This window comes from Ambystoma mexicanum, chromosome 12 (genome assembly GCF_040938575.1).
Source record: "Ambystoma mexicanum isolate Mex_15411 chromosome 12, UKY_AmexF1_1, whole genome shotgun sequence".
NCBI classification, from domain to species: domain Eukaryota; kingdom Metazoa; phylum Chordata; class Amphibia; order Caudata; family Ambystomatidae; genus Ambystoma; species Ambystoma mexicanum.
Window position 1 is genome coordinate 116,151,871 of NC_090936.1, and position 19,877 is coordinate 116,171,747.

Here is a 19,877-nt window from a genome sequence, read left to right on the forward strand (position 1 = left end):
TTTGTGTTTCAAATCCTACCTATTCTGACTTATTGTATAGAGAGGTGAGGAGGTAATTGTTACAATTGTGTTGATTTTGCAGTGGCTAGTTTCTGAAGCCACCTACGAGGCACCCACTTATAGAGGCTGAGCACCATTTTTTATTTCAAATTAATTTAGGTATTGTGCATTTTATAAACATATTTGTGACAAACATGAGATTAAGCAGTTTGGTATTATTTTTGCTGAAACACTATTAGCATATTCCGGGGGCACTTTCCGCACAGTTCATATAAAAGCCATAGCAGAGTAAAGGAGACTAGTGTTACACAAACCTGAAAATTCCTCCTCTTTCATTTCCACTTCAAATTCTGCAGTAATATGTGACACTTCCTTGGATGGGGACTTCCGGCCTCTACGCTTTTTCTTAGAAGAGTCACACTTTAAGTTCACAAATGTGACCTGACAGTTATCTGTACAAAGGAATTGCCCTCCTTTGTGTGAGAGAAGAAACAAAAATGTGAGGTTGCAATATAAATGTGGCAAGCACTTTAACATTAATGATGATACCATTTTACAGTCAGTTAATTCTAAATGTTATTTGCCTGCATTTTAGCCTTCATTTGTATAAAATAGAAAGATCACAATAAAAAGAAAAATATTGAATGAAAAAATATGATGTAAAATATCAAGTACATTAATATGCTTGATTAATTATAAAAAGCACATTGATGCATAAGACGAATGTGCACCTTTATATTACGCAAAACGCATTTTATGCTTTTTGAAATGTGAACTGACCACTGAGCTAAATAAGCAAGAATTTAATTTTTACTACTATGTCATTTGAACTTCCAGCATTTTGACATGTTCCTAATGCAAAGAAACGGGAATGCTGTACAGCATTCAGGTCATGTCACCTTCAGTATTTTTACTTTTTCCTAATGCAAAGTGAGATGGATGCTGCAGGACATTCATTTACTTCTCCTTCCCACTTCGAGCACATGTCTGGATAAACTGTGGTGTGAGTTGATAAATAGGCCAACACATACTAATTCTAATAAACTTCAACCCACCTTCATTTGCAGAAGTCAACCTTGTCAAACGTAATTTGAGGATCAGGCAAACACCTGATGGCGCAAGTTTGACCTCGACCTATAAATGGTCCATAAAAGTAGCAGTAATAATCTTTATTTCGGGAGATACATTTCCGTAAATGAAATTATGTTTAAAAATTACATTTACAATATTAAAACAATCACTCCTTCAACCTGTTGTACCGTCACCATAATACAATACACATTTAGAATATTTAAATAAATATTTAAAATGCAGTCCCGTCCCTGTCCCATGTTAGTTTCCAGAGAGATACTATCACATTGACATCTTGTATCCTCTATGTGCTTTCATTTCTGTCTATTGGCTGCAAATGGCAGCTGAACCTCAATTTCGTAATCAGTTTTCTTGCCCTTATATTTCATACACATGATACATAAAACTCCTCATTAAAATGAATATGCATAAATGATAGGTTACCGTTGTTTTTGTACCCTCTGACCATACTACATACAACTGTTGCTTCCTCTTAAACAAGTCCACAATTTTCATTTGCATCAGGATCTCATTTTGCAGTTCAGTGCAGTCACAATTTGGAATCAGTATATTTTCAATTCGAAAGTCAGGGGAAACTACCTGTTTTTAAGTGCATTTTGTCTCTTTAGTACTAAATTCTCTGGGCAGGACAGAGGGTTTTCAAACTGCCAAGGAAGGGCCATCCATGTCTTGGGCTAGCCATCTCTGTTGTCCAGGATATTGACTGGCACATCCACACAGCTTCCACTTTAATTGCACGTACCACAGTGCAAGGATACACTTCTCCTGCAGTAAAATTATTTTGGAAATACCCATGATGAACAATTAGGCTTATAAGTAAGTGCATTTCTTTTTTATCATTCCATTCAGGGTACTTCATTAATATTCATAAATATGGAATACCATAGACAGTCCATTGAAAAAAAACCCGGAAGGAGGGGAACAAAACACAGTAAGAGCAAACCATACTCACAGCCTATATTTGATCACATATTGGAGGAGCTGGGCATATATGGGCATCTACCAAAGCATCTGCATCCAAGCAGTAATATCTAACGTAAGTATGCAATGATTTCCAAGTTGCAACTTTACACATATCAGGAATTTGAATGATCATGAGAAACCCAAGTGAATATACGTTTCCTCCTGTTTCCTGTTGCGCTCTTGGTTTACAGTTACCAGGAAGTGATTTGTTAGTTTTATGATATAATGCTGAGTTGTAAAATACTGTAGATCTTGATATGGATAATGCATTCTTTTCAAGTTGGGGGGGGGAGTGGTCCCCAGAGCCAACCACTGGATGGCGGACTATGCATAGCATGCGACTCTTAGCAGAGAGAAGCTGCATAAAGACTATTACTGGGTAAGTAATATTTGTCTTTCTGTTTATGGGTTTTATAATTAAGGCGAACAGTGTTTTTAATTGGTATGAAGGGAATTGCAAAGTGCTGTGATTGGTGTAAAGTGGAGCTGTTCAACGTTTCCTAGTCAGCAAGAGTCACAGGTTGCTTGGCGTTTGTCCAATGATTTCCTATTGGCCAGTGTTACTCAATTTAATAAAGACTAGCAGAAAATGTCCAGTTGTCACAGCCCAGCACAGGTGGCAGCCTTCAGCCAAGTAGAAAGACACAAGGACCTTGAATGATCTGGCTGGAGTAAAAAACATTAAACCTGATGCTGTAGCACTGTGCAGATATTCTGGATTGAACCAATTGTAGTCTCAGTGATTAAAGTGATGTAGGTGGTGGTCTTACATGTTAAGGAAGGTAGGTTACTGGGCCGTAATAGGTTATAGACCACAGCCCCTTTGCAGAAGAGTCCAAGGTCCAAGACACTAAATTTGCTATGCAAGGACCAGCAAGTCCTGCTCAAAGAAATCCAGATGTCAAATGAGTCAAGGAAATTGTTGTGGTTCCCCACTGGTTGTGTGAAGAAGTCCGAGTTGTGCAAATCCCAGCAGTACTTAGCTGTCAGTTGCAGGTCCGTGAGAATGCAGTCATCAGCTCCCTTAGTTGATCTTGGTTAAGTCTGCAGCTGTTCACTGAAACATTCAAACATTTGGCAGCTGCCCATTCATGAACTGTCGCACATTCACACAATCCGGGGAAAGCCCTTGGATGTATGTTCAGCTCTGAAGCCCAGAGAGCCCATTTAGACATCTGCCAGATCTGCTCTAGGCTCCCAATCTGGGTGCTTGGAAGGCTGTGACCATATATGGCATATACTAGCTTCATGCTTAAAGGGCAAATATAACCTGGTCGTGGTGGGTTCCATGTAAAAATGTCGCCACAAAAATCTCGACATACAAAAATATCGCCGATTTTTGTGGCGACATTATTGCATGGAACATGCGGGGGACACCCCCGCAACTCCCAAACTTTTTTATTTTTTTGCTCTTTTTTTTTTTAAAATTGTTTTTTTTTTGCCCCTGTCCCTATATATATGGTCACCCAAATAATATCGCCACAACATTTTCCCGGCGATATTATTTACGGCGACCATATATATGGCGATATTATTACCTGATACCGTCGTGGTGTCTCCCTGGACTTCTAAATCTAAGTTACTGTTTTATTAGGATACATCAGGATTCACCCTTCTAAAATAGAGATGCCAGAAACCTTTGAGTTACACGTATGGGGGTGGGATCATGGGGAATCAAGTAGAGCAACCTCTGGGAAACTGACTACAGGTGAGTCTTTTATTACCTGAAGATCTTGGGATACTTTCTTATCCATAGGGTATGCCCAAGCACTCCTAGCACAGAGGTATATGGGTGTTGCGCCCCTAACTGTGGTCTTACTGGAGGGACAGGTGAGGTTGAACTCTTGATTTGCAGATTCAGACTTTTGCTTACACCACCCTCAAATGCGGAATAGGTGGCCTATTGGTTTACAAAACAGCATACATCATCATAAATAAAAGCTTCACATCATTATTATACATAAAAAAGGTCATAGCCCACACGCATGTCATTATGTTATTCCTAACAGAGTGAGGCTTAAGCCACTGCTTCCTTCTATTGATTGAATAAAACCTACAGATTGTAAAAAAAATTATGGAGTGGGGTGGAAGAGGTGAGCTTTGACAATTTTCCGGATGTAGTGTCGGAGAAGGAAGGCCGGTTTTTGTGTACTGGTTTGCTTACAGAGTGGAATGGGAAGGAGATTTTAGTTGGTTTGTCAGGTCTTTGTGTGGTTGATGGGTTCCAATTTGTGAAAGTAGGATGGGGTTTTGAGGTAGTTCTCTTGGGTATGGCGAGTCAGTGGAGCTGGGTTGGTGTTTCAAAGTGCATACTGAGTCTTGCTACTGCTTCAGTAGTCCAGCTTCCAGAGGATGTCCAGACCAGCGTACGGAAGTATGCCAGGTATGTCTTACCTCTTGCGTAGGAGGTATAGCTATAGGTTGCATGCTTTAGTAACAGCAACTTTGTGGTCTATGAGAGATAGTCTATGTGATGGTGAAGCCTAAGGACTTTTCATGTATGGATAGGGAAATGTGTGGGCTGTCAGTGAGTACTTTGATCCAGGGGATGAGGGCAGGGTTGTGCTTGGTGGGGTAGATGAGTAGGTATTTCATTTTGGATGTGTTTTCTTTTAAGAAGTGGTTGGGCATACCAGGTGGTGAGACTTTTTCCATATATCTATTTGGTGTTATGAGGTTGGATGACATTTTGAAGTGAGTGGATGTTGTGGCAGCGAATAGTTACTCCCAAGAGATTCAACATACAGGTTAAATAGCAGAGGAGATGGGGAAGATCCAAGGGGGGAATTGACTGGTGGTAGATTTGTTAGCGCTGGCTTCAAAGGTGAATGAGGTGGCATTTTTAAGAGTGTTCGAACCAGGGAGAGGTTAGAGGCCTCTAGGGGTCATCATATACCTCCACCAAGGGTTGCCCCACTGAGGTGGGTTATTATTGCCCCCAGCTCTCCCTTATCTTCCCTGGCTGCTCTGAAATAGGTGACTCCCTCACACAGCTCAGAGAGAAATGGAATGTTCAAATTGGAGAATGTCTTGTTATTTGGACAAAACGTCCAATGGCCAAAACGTCTTAGATTAGACCAAAACAGCTGACATCAAAGCCTGTGATAACTGTCAGTGCATTCCTTGAGTGCATCATGTTTAACAAAAATGAAAAATATTACATTCCAATTGTTTATATTCAGCCCATGAAATTATCACTAAATCGGTAACCATGCGTGTAAAAATAAAATGTCAGAACTAACAGCATCTAGAGAGCGACCGCAATCGCAAACTAAGGAATCATTTTCATGAAGTTGTTTCAGCAGGAAGAAAGAAAAGGTTGCTCATCGTAGTGACTTATGTACTCCTAGTCCACAGTCCCCTTTTCTCCATATTACTGGGTGTCCGTAATTGGGGAAAGGACCAGTGCACTTTTTGCACAGCACAAAAAAACAATTTCCCTTTACAAATGTTGCATTGCATGGGAGGTGCAGCAGCGTGGGCATGGCCAGCCCTGCTGACTACACCTATCAGCAACAACTGTCAGTCCTTGGCTCCCATAGACAGGATACCTGACTAACTACTTATTTACTGGGGTACGGCAGACAGGAAGTATGGTGGAAAGGGGACTATGGACTAGGAGTACAGAAGTCACTATGGTGAGTAACTTTTTATTGCTCCTACGTCCCATTCCCTTTACTCCATACTTATCGGAGATTACAAAGCAAGAATCCCTCTAGGTGGCTGGAAGCTAATGTTTAAGCAAAAATGTTTTGGAGAACCGCCTGACTGAACTTAGCATCTGATCTGGCTGCTGTGTCCAAATATTAGTGTTTGCAAAAGGAAGACGGGATGAATGAGAAAACGAAACTGAGAAAAACGAAACCTGGTGTAACAATATCCAACACGCCATGCTAAACAAAATTAAAACACTCCAGAACAAAATTAAGAACCAATTTGACAACCTGCCCAAAGCTACTCTACCCACCCATAAGCCATCCCCCACCCCACCAGCTACAGACCGTCAACAGGGCACTAACAAACCCACACCATTTTCATTCAGGGAAGTAACTATCCCAGAAGTCCTACTAATCATGAAGCGCATCAAACCGTCACTATGTAAAGGGGACACATGCCCAGCCAACATCGTCAAAGACTGCGCCACAGCCTTAGCCTCATTCATCACCACCTTTATCAATGCCTCCTTCACCAACAGTACCGTCCCACTCACCCTTAAGGAAGCGTGGGTGCGCCCATTACTAAAGAAACCCACCCTTGACCCAGACTCCCCCATCAACTACCGTCCAATTACTACAGTGCCCTTCCTGTTGAAAATCCTGGATAAGGCTGCATACCTACAGATTCAGTCTTACCTAGAAACCCACAATATCCTAGGAAAAAGACAATCCTGTTTTCGCCCTCGTCATGGCACAGAATCAGCCCTCTTGGACCTTAAGAATGAATTACTTGAAGCCATGGACAAAGGCAAATCCTCACTCCTCTTACTCTTGGATCTCTCTGCGGCCTTTGATTTGGTTGACCATAAGATCCTGTGCAAACATCTCAAGGACACCGGCCACTTCTCCCATGAAGCCACCGCCTGGATAACCTCCTTCCTGGAAGGCCGAACGATGAGGGTCTTCTCCGATCATGCCTCAGCCACCCCTTCCCCCATTGAGTGTGGAGTACCACAAGGGTCCTGTACCTCCCCCACTCTATACAATCTCTTCACCCTCCCACTGTTCAGCGACCTAAAAGAATTCGACATAGCCTTTACGAACTATGCTGACGACACACAAATTCTTCTGCCCCTTACTGGGAACTATGAACAAGACCTTAAGACACTCCAAAAGACTTACGCACGCACCCAGGCTTGGATAGCAGCCACAGGTCTCTGCCTAAACGGGGAAAAAAATGAAATCCTACTGATAGGCCCCAAAGAGTCCCTAAAAAAATTGAATGACAAGTATAATTCCTTCAACATTGAGAATACGGTTATCACAGCTTCCACTGCAGTGAAAACTCTTGGGATATACCTTAACGCCACCCTATCAATGGACAGGCAAGTCAGCGCCATCTCATCCTCAGCTGCACTCACTACAAAAATCATAATCGCAGTAAAACCACACCTATCACCAACCAACTGCCTCAACATCGCCAGAGCCACCATTGGCGCAGAACTTGACTACTGCAACATCCTGCTCCTAGGCACCTCCACCAAAAACATTATCAAACTGCAAACGGCACAAAACAACGCCCTCAGAGCGGCCCTCAGCATACCTAGGAGAGAGCACATCTCACAGACAAGAAAAGATGCCCACTGGCTACCCATAAAAGAACGCATAACATTTAAAGCCCTCACGATCATTCACAAATGCATTGCCCAGACAGCCCCTGCCTACCTGTCTGAAAGAATAAACCTTGCTCCAGCCCACAGACCAAGGTGGGACCAACACTCCCAGCTATTATCAGTTCCAGTTTTCAATAGAGCCAAAGCGGGCGGTACGAGCTTTGACGTACTAGCCCCAAAGCTTAGAACGCACTCGCTCCCAACCAACGCCATGAAAAATATCTCACAGTCTTCAGAAAGGTGCTAAAAACGAATCTATTCAACTAACCTAGTATTCCTAACCTGTACGACTGCCTACGTAAAGATTTTTTCTCAAATCTCTACAACTGCTATTTAATGCACCTGTACTAAGTGAATAAGCTGTAACAGCGCCACGATGCCTACGGGCCGCTGGACGCTTTATAAATTAAAATAAATGAATAAATAAAAAATAAATAAATGAGCAAGTTCTGCTTTACTGATTACTTCCCATGGAATGTTTCTCTGAAACATAGCTTTTATATGTATTTTGTATGCTTCTGCAATGTAGGAGATGATCCATCGCTTTGTTGACCTTTGATGCTTGAAGGCCAGCCTGTTGACTGCCAAAAGACATGAACAAGCTGTCTGATTTTCTTTATGGCTTAGAGTTCTCTAGGTAGAAATTAAGTGCCCACCGAACATCCAGAAAATGCAAAACTCCTTCTACTTCTGTAGGGGAAAAATGTTGACAGGATGATTTCTTGATTTAGATGAAAAGCCAATACAACCTTAGGTTAAAAGTTGGGATGGGTTCCAAGAACCGCCTTATCCCTGTGAAAAACCATGTAAGGCTCCGCCGAAGAAAGCTTCTGAAATTCTCTAATCCTTCCAAAGGAAGTGACAGCTACTAAAAAAGCTTTCTCTCATGACACTAGGTTCATGTCAGCCGTAGACATAGCCTCTAATGGTTTATGAGATATTGCAGTCAAAAATGATATTTAGATCCCAAATCGGTGGAGTTTAGCCAATGGAGGGTAAAGCTGAAGAAGACCGTCAAAATGTCTTTTGATAATAGGGTTTGACGTAAACATGCTCCAACCGCTGATAAGTATGTATGACAACATGTGCTGTTGACACCTGTAGAGGCCATGTAAGCCAAAAAGGATAATATGTTATTCAATGATAGATGAGGTGTATTCTGGGATTTTCCAGCATCCAAAAGCAGAATCGGGTCTATTTGGTCTAGTACTGGGACCTCGTGGACTGTTTTCTGGCTGCTTTCATGATAGTCATATTGTGATCTGACAGACCTAGACCAACAAACTTTAATTGCTCAGGAAGCAAGCTGCTAAGTTCAGTGACACCAGGGAGGGGTAAAACCCCCCGCCTTCCTGTTGAGACAGAAGATCTTGTGTCACTGGAAGTGGCCACGACCCTTGCGTAGCAATAGGTCTGAGTACCAAATTCGGGTTGGCCAGTTTGTTGCTATCAAACTCAGAATGCAATGACTGGAGTTGCTGAATTTGAAGAGGATTCTTGGAATTAGAGGCAAAGGGGAAACCTCGTAACATGCTTCTCCCTCCCAGGGGATCTGTTGAGCATCTTCTAGGGCTTCATTTATCTTATCCCAGGAGTGCTGCAAAGTATGCGCATTTATGATTCTTTGATGTCACAAAATGGTCTACCTGGGGAAAACGTGACCTCAGAAAAATCTGTTGAAGAACACAATCCATCAGCTCCCATTCCTGGTTGCAGTGTGAAAGACTGCTCAGAATGTCCACTCTCATGTGCTTATATGTCATTGGTGCTCCGTTGTGGGCCATAGAGCACGAGTTTGAAACTGACCCAGAGTGCTTCCAGAACCTGTTAAGAGACAAATCTGGTGTTATGGTAAGAGGGTGAGGTGGTTCTTGAAAGGGAACTCTTTTAAGAAGATTTCAATCGTCTTTTCACCAAAGCAGGCATGGCTGTAATTCCAAAATAATTGCTTTAATTTTTGATTGAGGTTTCTCCTCCTGATCCCTGGAATCCGCTAGATATAACTGAAGCCCTCTAATTTTGAGGAGGACCAAGTGAAGTGCCAGGATTAATGCTACCATAAGCCGCAGTAGGTGCTGGAATCAACACACTGAGGTGGTCTTTCGCTCTAGAAAGTGCAAAATGGACTGCTTTATGTCCTATACCCTTTAATGAGTGAGGTTAGCTAGTATTTGCGTTGGCGGGTGCATTACAAAGGGTATTATGAGGTGGTTGCTTTAGATAATCAGCATCGGGGGTGTAGTTGTGACCAGGCTTCTTTTGTAAAAACATGGCATCTAGGGTGTGCCCGGCTGTGTGTTTTGCTCTCTTGACCAATTGCTGTAGATGCATCATTGCTAGTTTTAGTGAGTTGGTGTTTTCTTCAAACCAAATGTTGAAATCTCCTAATATGATCAGGTGGTCAGATTTTATGGCTATGTTGGTGATGGTGTCCATAAAAGTGTCAATGAAAGTAGGGTTATATGTCGGTGGTCTGTAGATGAGTAGGAATGACAGGTTGCTTTGGTGGTCTAAAGCTAAGTGCAGAAGGAGTGATTTGCAGTTTGGAATGTTCAGTGGTGGTGTTGTTCTAATCTTTAGGTGATCAACAGCAAGACCTCCACCTCTTTTTCCTTCTCTGTTGGCTCGTGTCAATTTGAAGTTGTTGGGTAGACTACCTTGAGGTTTTGCATTAACCAGGTTTTGATGAGGCAAAGAATGTCTGTTTCTTCATCACTTAGGAGTTTGTTTGTTTGTCAAGTGCGACGGACCCTTAGGTAACTGGGCGCCACAGCATACAAGGTTACTTCAAGCTTAGTTACAGAGTGAGGACAGATACAAATATGGAGACAATACATAATCAACAGATCTAACTGGTGGATATACAAAAATAGTACATAAATATACATAGGGGTGGGTTCGGAAGGGAGCAGGAATCAGATAATCACAGGTGCAATGTGTATATCTCTTCGGTGTGTCTTGACATTGACAGTGTCTTGACAGGTGTCAGTGTATCTATTTGTTTTCTGCATTTTCTTTGCCTTTTGAGGGTGACAGATTTGAGTTCAAATTGATTCATTTTTCCCTTAAATTCTGCATTCGAAAAAACATTGCATTTTGGATTGATGGCTTCTTTGTGGTCGTCTTCCTGCTTGTGTTGATGATTCTTTATGTATCAACAGTTTTTTGTGATGAACAGTGAGTTCATATTGTTTGGTTATGCTTTTATGGATTTCATGTATGTCCGCTGTGTTAGAGTATTGCTCCTTATGTGTTTAGGATGTTTGTGGGCGGTTGGTTGTGCGGGGGGGGGGCTAGTATGTTGACAGGCAGTGCAATACGTAGAGTGATTTTGTTCTTGTTCTGGAAAAGGGGCTCTCCTTCTAGTGGGCAGTTGGGTGTGTTGTTTACTGGGGTTGGTTGGCTCTCAGGTGTGGTGGTTTGAGATGAGTGGCCTCCTTCCGTTTGCTTTGTTCTATTTTGGCTCCTTCTTGTGCGTCAGTCTTTCCTGGTACAATGCATTTTTTTGGTGTGGGCTTGTTGATTAGAGGCTAGGTTCCTTGTCAGATTATGGGTCTGTTTTTCCAGTTATGTTGGTTGTTCAGGTCTTTTCCTGGTGGGTTGTCTGGTTGTCCACATGTGTTTTTCTCTTTTACCTCCTTGATGTCCAGTCACACAGATTTTGTGGGTGGTGGCTACTTTTCCTTGGTCAGTGTTCCTCCTTTGTTGGCGTTTCAGTGGCAATATTTTCTTGAGCTGTGTGTGTTCGTGCTATTCCAGCATAGAGCGGGGGATGTAGTCGGTAGGATTATATTAAAGTTTGGAATATCCCAGGGGCAAACTATCCCAGGAGCCAAACTATCCCAGGGGCCAAACTATCCCAGGGGCCAAACTATCACAGCGGCCAAACTATCCCATGGGCCGAACTATCCCAGGGGTCAAACGTTCTCAGGGGAAGATTTATCCCAGGGGCAGACTTATCCCAGAGTCAGACCTATCCTAGGGGCTGCCCTAGCCCAGGGGCAAGATCTAGCCCAGGGGCAAGACCTATCCAAGGAGCAAGAACTATCCAAGGGGCAGGACTGTCCCAGTGGGCAACTATCCCAGGGGCATAAGTATCCCAGGGGTAAACAATCTTAGGACAAACTCTCCCAGGGGCAAACTTGTCCCCTTATCCAAGTTTTGTTGGTGTGGCTTTCCTGTGGTGGAGGCCTCGTAGTGTTAGAAGCTTGTGATGGCGAGGGACTTGCAATGGCATATTCTGAGAGTGGTAAGTCCTCACTGTGTTAGGGCCTAATAGGCATGAGCCCCAAAGCAATGATGCCTTTCAGTGGAGAGTGGCTCAATGTGGCGTTAGCCTCCTGATGTTTGGGACCCACTTGGTTTGTGGTGGAAGCAGATTCACAGGAGCGAAGGCCCCTTTTGGTGGTTGTCTCTCAGAGGCAATGTCTTGTGGTGTGGTAACCTCAGTTTCACAGTGGCAGAGTTTGAAGCAGGAAGTTCAAAGTGGGAGGTTCAGAGTCTTAGAGTTCAAAACGGCTGGGTGGCAAAGTGACGAACGTCAGAAGTGGCAAACTCAAGTGACGTGGTCTAAAAGTGTCAAAGACTCACAGTGACGAGTGGCAGGGCCCTACTATGGCACAATTGAAAGTGTGTCAAACCTTGCAGTGGCAGAATTCTGAGAGACAGAGCCCACAGCATCTAAATTCAAAATGACAAAGTCACGCAGTGCAACATTAAAATGTAAGAAAGTCCCACTGTGTCAAGATTCAGAGTTAGGAAGCTCACAGCAGCTAACTTTAAAGTGACACAATTTAACAGCAGCAAAAACCAATGTTAACTTAAGGATGTCTAACAGGGGCAGCATCGTGGTGGAGAAAATGGAAACCCACAAGAGACAAATTGAGTATATCACGTAGTCCCTTACCTTTTTTTCACTGATCCCGTGAGCTGGTGGGAATTGCCCTTATCAACTGCTCTTCTTCAGCTGTCTGGGCAAGGCTGCACTAAGCAAACAGTAGAAAAATAACTGGGGGAGTGCACATGTGACTTACTGCGCCTATTGGATGCCTGGATTTCTTCAAATGATTGGCGGGTAAAAAACACGAATCCAGCAAAAAGCACACTAAGGGCTTTTTGAAAAGGCATAGAAAAGGGAAGGAAAATCGGATTTCAGGTCAAACTAATCATAAATACCTTAAGCAGGACAGCAAGGGTGTGCTCGTATAGAAAGGGTTTTTTTCAAAAAGCTTAGAAAATGGAGGGAAAATCAGATCTCAGCTAAAACTAATAAAAATAAATGATAAGTTACTCACCATTGTGATTAACATACTCCTAGTCCATAGTCCCCTTTCCTCCATACCGTATGGGCGTTCCTCGCTAGGGATGGGACACAGAACCTTTTGTTACCCGAAAAATTAACTTCCCCTTTAAATTTAGATACACATGGGGGCGTGGCCCTGGGAGCGTGTGCTCCCCTGACTCAGCCCCCCAGCGCCATTCCTCAGCCCCCTTAGACGCATCGACAATATTATGACACTAGTTATATTAGGTGGGAGTATGGTGGGACGTATGGAGGAAAGGGGACTATGGACTAGGAGTACTGTATTGGCGATTACAACTGAATGTAGCCCCAGTGTGAAGAGCTGCCCCTTCTAGAAAAACAAGTTCCTTAACACTGCCTGACCAAATGCCACGTCCGATTTGGAAGCAGTAGTGCTTGCAGAAGACCAAGGGTGTAGCCCATGTAGCTGCCTTGCTGATGGCTTGCCACGTGACGTGCCTTTGGAAAGCAACCACTGTGGCCTTAGCTCTGATAGTGTGGGCATGCATATTTCCTGGGAGAGGTTTGTGCTGCCCCTCATAGGCCTCCTTGATGGCCACAACCATCCACCTTGCTATGGAGGCCTTGGAACCCTGATAGCCAGGCTTAGACCCACTGATGGTGACCAAGAGAGACTCTGCTTTGCGGACGCACCTGGTTTTGTCCAGGTAGAATTTTAGAGAACGCCTGACATCTAGACAGTCAGGAACCCTCTGAGCGTCATCCTTAGGGTCTGCGAAGAAAGCAGTTAGCAATATCTCCTCATTCAGGTGAAAAGAGGAGACCACATTAGGTAAGAATGCTGGGTGAGTTCTAAGCACCACCTTGTCCTTATGAAAAGTAGTATACGGCACTGAAGCCACCAGTGCCTGCATTTCACTGACCCTGATTTCACCAGGAGGGCTGTCTTAATGTTGACTACCCTGATGTCCGCGGATGTCATAGGTTCGAATGGTTTATGCGCCAGGGCGTCCAATACCACGTCGAGGTCCCACAACGGGTGTGGCTTCTTTGATAGGCGGGTAGAGCCTGGTGAGGCCCGCCAGGTGTCTTTTAACCACTGGATTAGAGGATAGGCTCCTATTGCTGCTAGATAGGTGCGACATGTGGCCACCTGTACCCGGAGTGTGCGAGCTGTACAGAGAAGGATGGCACATCATCCAACATGCAGGTCAATGGATCAACCTCCTTTGATTCAGCCCAGTGGCAAAACCTGGTCCACTTGCTTTTGTACTGGCTCCTGGTAGCATCGCTCCTAGCGCCTTGTATAATGTCTAGGTTAGCCTGTGACAGATGTAGATGCCTTAGTGTGACCTGTTCAGGAACCACGCTGCAAGGGCTAACTTCTGGCGGGGTGGATGACTGCGCCTCCCTGCTGTGAGAGTAGCTGAGCTGGGCCCAGCGGAAGGTGTACCGGGCCTGATCCAACACGCTAAGAAGTTCCGAGAACCATGGCCCTGCTGGCCACCACGGAACTATCAGGATGACACAGAGGTGCCGGGCTTCCCGGATCTTGCAGATTACCCTGTGTACCAGGGGAGTGGGAGGGAAGGCATACACGTTCATGTTGTTGCATTGGATCTGCATCGCATCACCCAGAGAACCCTAGCCCTGTCCCTGCCAGGACGCAAACTGGGGGCACCTCCTGTTGGACAAGGTGGCAAAGAGATCCACCTGAGGATTACCCTATCTGTCAAAGATCCCCCGAAGGACCTGTTTGTTCAACTGCCTTTCATAGTTGTCTGCACCGAGCCTGATGAGCATGTCCTTCTCCAGGTTGGACTCCCCCGGGAAATTAATTGCTGTTACGTGCATGTTGTTTGTGTATCTGAAAGGCACAGGGAACTCCACTCTCTAGATTAGGGTATTAGCACAGTATTTCGTCTCAGAGAGAAAATCCAGAGGATACAATTTGAAAATGCTGTATTAAGGGTTTTATTATACCTAATACATTTATTCTAGTGTGAGTTTAATCGCAAATTAATCCGCACTCGGGAAATGATTTATTTAAAATAGCAGGAATAAATTTAAAACCATCAAAATTACATAAAATTCATACTATTAAATGCATTCATCCACATCCATACAACATACATCAATCCACTCATGCAAACCACCAATGGGTACAAGATAAAAACATATAAAAATATAACTGTTCAACAATCCAATTATTGTACAAAAAGTTTCTTGTGTAAAACAAAGTGCATGGCCACAGTAGATTTTATAAGTGATCAACAGTAGGGATAGGCCAAAGCTAGAAGATCTTCATAAGTGGCCTTATCCAACATTTCTCTACCAGTTTCGATGTATTAACGTTGTTTGGGTTACGTCTTCATCAGGAGATAACAATTGGCTTTCTATAAACAAAGCAAGCATAAAACCATAAATTCCCAATTTAAATAAATAAAGGGACAATCGGAGAGGAAAGAAGAAGAAAGGAAGTGCGGATATAGATTTGGAATAGAAAAATCTACTCTTGTCCTGCTCATGCCCCCAAACTTTTATATTTCTGGGGTAAACCATGGGTATCATGCAGGGAGTGCTACCATAGAAAATCAGTGTCCCCGAGCAAGGCGGAAGTGAATCACGGCTATATACAGATCCGTTGTGAAGGAAAATTATCACAAACCATACGTGAAACCGAAAAATTTGATATTTAGGCGACTCTTGAAAAACTACAAACTAACCTTGGCACAACCAACTGGAATCAATCCGTTGTATATATGGAACTGGAAACACTGTCATACAGATTGGCAGTATTCAAGTAAAAGGATCCTGCGTAGCAGATGGCTCGCCTTAGTGCTCCAATCTATAAAAGATTTTAAGCAGTAAAAGATTTTTACAGCTGCCATGCCTAAGGGACAAAGTGTATTTTACAAGTGAAGCTGTATAGTTGGACATTTAAATTAGAGGGTTCCATGGTTGTCAGATCAAAGGCCAAATATTTTTTCCTCTTACCCAGATTAGCCGGGTGATAGAGAGATGCAGGTAAAGATAGTCGTACACCTCAGCAGATGTTTTTGCAATGCCCGTGGTTCAGGATGAATGGAACCTGAATCTTTCAAGTCTAAGACGCCAAGACCAAGAAAGAAAAAAGAAACTAATGAATAATTGTACTCTGTCACAGAGGCAGTTTTGAAAAAGAGAACCATATAATGAATGGCAAGCTAGTATCCAATCTAGCTAACACTAGTAGTATTAATGTGTTGATCAGCGGATGGCAACTTCCGTATGCCCCCGCCCAGAGATGTTTATAATCTGGGATAGAACCAATAAAGACTACAAACATTAAATGAATAGCATTTTGTTTGCCAGAGCCTACTCCCAAATGCGGACTGCTAGAGTGCAAAGGGGAGGGGACCTGGTGCCACCCTGCTTGTTGATGTAATAAATGCTGGTGGAGCTGTTCGTTTGAATGAGGATCGTTTTGCCACGGATCATCGGCAGCAAGGATTTGGGGGCGAGCCAGATGGCCATCAACTCAAGCCAGTTAATGTAGGCTTCCTGCTCCTGACGGGACTAAGCCCCATGGACACGGTGGCTGTCCAAGGTAGCTCCCCAGCCCTCTTGGGATGAGTCTGTGATGATGGTAACCTGCGGTGCTGACAGACAAAATGGCCTGCCTATCCGCAAGTTATAGTCTGTGCTCCACCAGACTACGTCCTGGTGGAGATGAAGTGGGATGCTGATCCCATTATGTTCTGCCTGGGAACCCTTCTCCTGACTACAGGAGGCTGCGAAGTGCAACTGCAATCACCTCATTTTGAGCCTTGTGTGTGGTACTGCCAGGAGACATGCCGCCATGATGCCCAAGACTTGTTGATACCACCATGCCGAGGTCACTGCTCTGCTGAGAAAATGCCCCATGGCCCTCTTGATGGCTGTGATCTTGTCCTCCGAGGAGAGAATTCTCTCGGAGCTCATATCCCAGATGAGGCTCTGGAATGTTAGATTCTGCATAGGCTCCAGCTGTGACTTCTTGAGATTGATGGAAAATCCCAACTCGTGTAGAGTATTCATGAGGGCGGAGGCGGTGTGGTGAACTGCCCTTACAAGCCAGTTGTCTAGGTATGGATAGACGTGATGACCTTGGGCCCTGAGAAGGGCTGCCACTGCGTTCATCAGTCTTGTAAAGACCCTGGGCCTAATTGAGGCCGAAGGGTAAAACCTTGTATTGGAAATGGAAACCCATGATCCTGAACCTCAGAAACGACCGATGGGGTTGCCATATCGGGACACGCAGCTAAGTATCCGTCAGATCCAGGGAGCACATCCAGTCTCCTGTGCACAATGTCTCCGCTATATGCGCTGGGGTAACCATCTTGAACTTTTGAGGAGGAAGGGAAAGGTTGAGGGCGGAAAGGTTCAACACAACTCTCAAGCCCGCCTGGTTCTTCTTGTGTATGGTGAACATTTGTGAATAGAAGCCCAGACCCCGCTGGGAGGCAGGGACTTGCTCCACTGCCTGACTCTCTACAAGCGAGCAAATTTCCACCAACAGAGTTGCTGTACCAATCTGTGGGAGCGGAGGGGAGGAGAGAGGAGAAGGAGGGAGAGGTAGATGGAAGCCCATGGATACAACAGATAGGATCCTGCATTCCGTGAACCTTACACGCCAGCTTTGAGATTGAAGGGCAAGCCTGCCCCTCACCGGAGACTTGTGGATCCGGATGGGCGGGTCACGCCTTTTTGCCATCTGAGGCTGGGGCTCAGGAGGGGGACTGGGAAAAGCCCTTGTGCGCTGCCTTCTGCTGCTTGAGCCGGTGCTAGCTCGGGGATCTGTCCGGTTGCCTGGACCATCTTTCCTGAAAGCCCCAGAACCCTCAGAAAGAATGACCCTTGCCAGAACCCTGGTGCATCTGGCTATATGCCTTAGGAGTGGCCTTAGTGAGGATGGATAAAGATTTGTCAGCCTGGGAACTGTTCTTCTTCTTATCAAGTTCCTCGGCCGTAATGGAAAGGAACAGATCGCCACCCTCAAATGCCGGTCTAGTATATACTGCTGGACGTCCGGCTTGAACTTGGTCACCCGTAGCCAGGCTGTTATTCTCATGTCCATAGCAATGCAAATGGCACGAACTGTGGTTTCAATGTGAGCCACGATGGACTCCATTATGTCCTGAGCTACAATCTTGGCTCCGCCAGCCCATCTTTGAAGCGTGCCTGGCTCTGTACCTGAAGTTCCTGAAGGAAGTCTGCGATTTCCCACCAGAGCCTTTGGTTGACAGCAGCGAGCATAGCGTCTGCATAGGACTGACGAATGAAGTGAAGCGTTGGAATAGATTTTCTTTCCATATGCTTCCAGGATCTTGTCCTGTGTCTCACAAAGACATGGTTCACGGCCAGCTCTGTCACAAGCTTTGGCACTCTCCTCGCTGATGGTTACAAGATCCTCTCCGTGCCCAGATCCAACCATTCGGAGTGGGTGTAGCCATGATCTTGCCTGAGTGGATTCCTGCCTCTGTCATTCCTACACAGGCCTACTCCTCTTTCAAATGCCTCGTCTGCAGGCTCTCTCTCTCTGCTGGCCATTCCCTCACTGAGGCTACCATCTATTTGCCACCTGGTCAGATCTCCTCCTTCCTCTCTGAGTGGGTGGACCTCTCCTCTTCCCTCCTGGTCTCATCCAATGAACTCCTCCTTCTTGGAGACTTCAACATCCACATGGATGCTTCCTGTCCTTCCACTGGACTCTTTCGTGACCTCTGTGATTCTCTCTCTCTCTATTCTCCTCTCTGGCCCGAATCACTCTGCAGTGCACACTCTGGATGTTCTGATCTCTTCAGACCTTCCCCTTTCTATCCCTCTCACCACTCCTCTCTCCTGGAGTGATCACTTCCTCCTTTCCTCCCATCTCACCCTCTGTACCCCTCAGGCCAAGTCAACTCCAGCACTGCCACTTACCTTCTCAGTTATCTGACCCATGAAGCGTGTGTCAGTTGAGGCTTTCGCCGTCACCTTTCTCACCCCCTACTCCTCCTCTGGCTGACTGACATCCTGACACAGCCCTTTCCATGCTCCACTCTGCTACATTTGATACTCTGGATGTTCTTGCCGCTGTCATGAGGATCCGCTTGAAACCCAAAGACAAGTGAAACTCTTGGTACGACTCAGACATAGTCACCCTTAAACGCAAGTGCAGGGTGGCAGAGAGGAAATGGCGTGCTTCTGGTACATCCTCTGACAAACTGTCCTGCCGCCTGTGCCATAGGCAATACCGGCTCTCTGTCCACACCAAGAAGACAGCCCACATCCAAGCCTGCGTCTCCGAGGCATCTAACAACTCGGCCGAACTCTTTGAAATCTGCAAGGAGCTGGCCAATCCTGCTGCAGTCTTTACCTCTCCTGTCCCCTCCCAGTCCCTCTGCACGTCCCTGGCATCTCATTTCATCTCTAAAACTCAGGACATCATGTCCTCTCTCTCTTCCTCTCCCCCTCCTACCTCTACTCCCTGCTCTTTCTCTGGCCCTTCGTCAGCCACCTCTCTTCCCTCCTTCTCTGCCTTTCCGCTGTTCTCCCCAGACGAGATTTCTAGACAAGTCTGATCTATGAAAGTCTCATCGAAATAGGTTCACCCCTGTTCCTCCAAACCCATCAAGGACCACATTGACACCCTGGCTCCTGCTCTGACTCCGTTGCCAATGCAGTACCCCCCCCCCCCCCCGAAGCACTCAGTTGTGCACCCTATTCTTAAGAAACCATCTGCCGACCCTTCCTGCCCAGCTGACTATCGCCCAATCTCCATCAATCCTTTCCTGGGCAAACCCCTGGAAAAGCTGGCCATCTCCCAGCTTAATCTTCACACTGAATCTGTTGGTTGTGTCCATGACCATCAGTATGGCTTCAGAGCTGCCAGAAACATGGAAACTGCACTCCTGAACATCCGTGAAGACCTGCTCTCCAACCTTGAATCCAACACCCCGTGACCTCATCTTTCTTGATCTCTCTTCTGCCTTTGACACGGTCAACCATGCCATCCTGCTCAACCGTCTCCGTGATAACCTGGGTATCACCGATCAGGCCTTGGCTTAGCTGACCTCCTTCTTCTCCGATCGACCCTCCCAGGTCTAACTTGGGTCCTTCCTCTCCGCTATCTCTATCTCTACCTGTTGTGTTCCCCAGGGGTCTAACCTCTCTCCCTGGCTGTCCAACCAATACCTGGCACTTCTTGCCCTCCGCATTGCCGCTCTA

General features: G+C 45.2%; 1 protein-coding gene across 3 annotated transcripts in view; it reads right to left on the reverse strand.

Moving 5' to 3' along the window:
* Positions 1-19,877, reverse strand: part of SCUBE1 (signal peptide, CUB domain and EGF like domain containing 1) — a 2,600,196-nt gene that overhangs the window by 769,265 nt on the left and 1,811,054 nt on the right. For all 3 annotated transcript variants that reach the window (XM_069628128.1, XM_069628129.1, XM_069628127.1), the window contains one exon: positions 315-473. In XM_069628128.1, the coding sequence (XP_069484229.1) occupies positions 315-473 (159 nt within the window). The remainder of the gene's footprint in view (positions 1-314; positions 474-19,877) is intronic.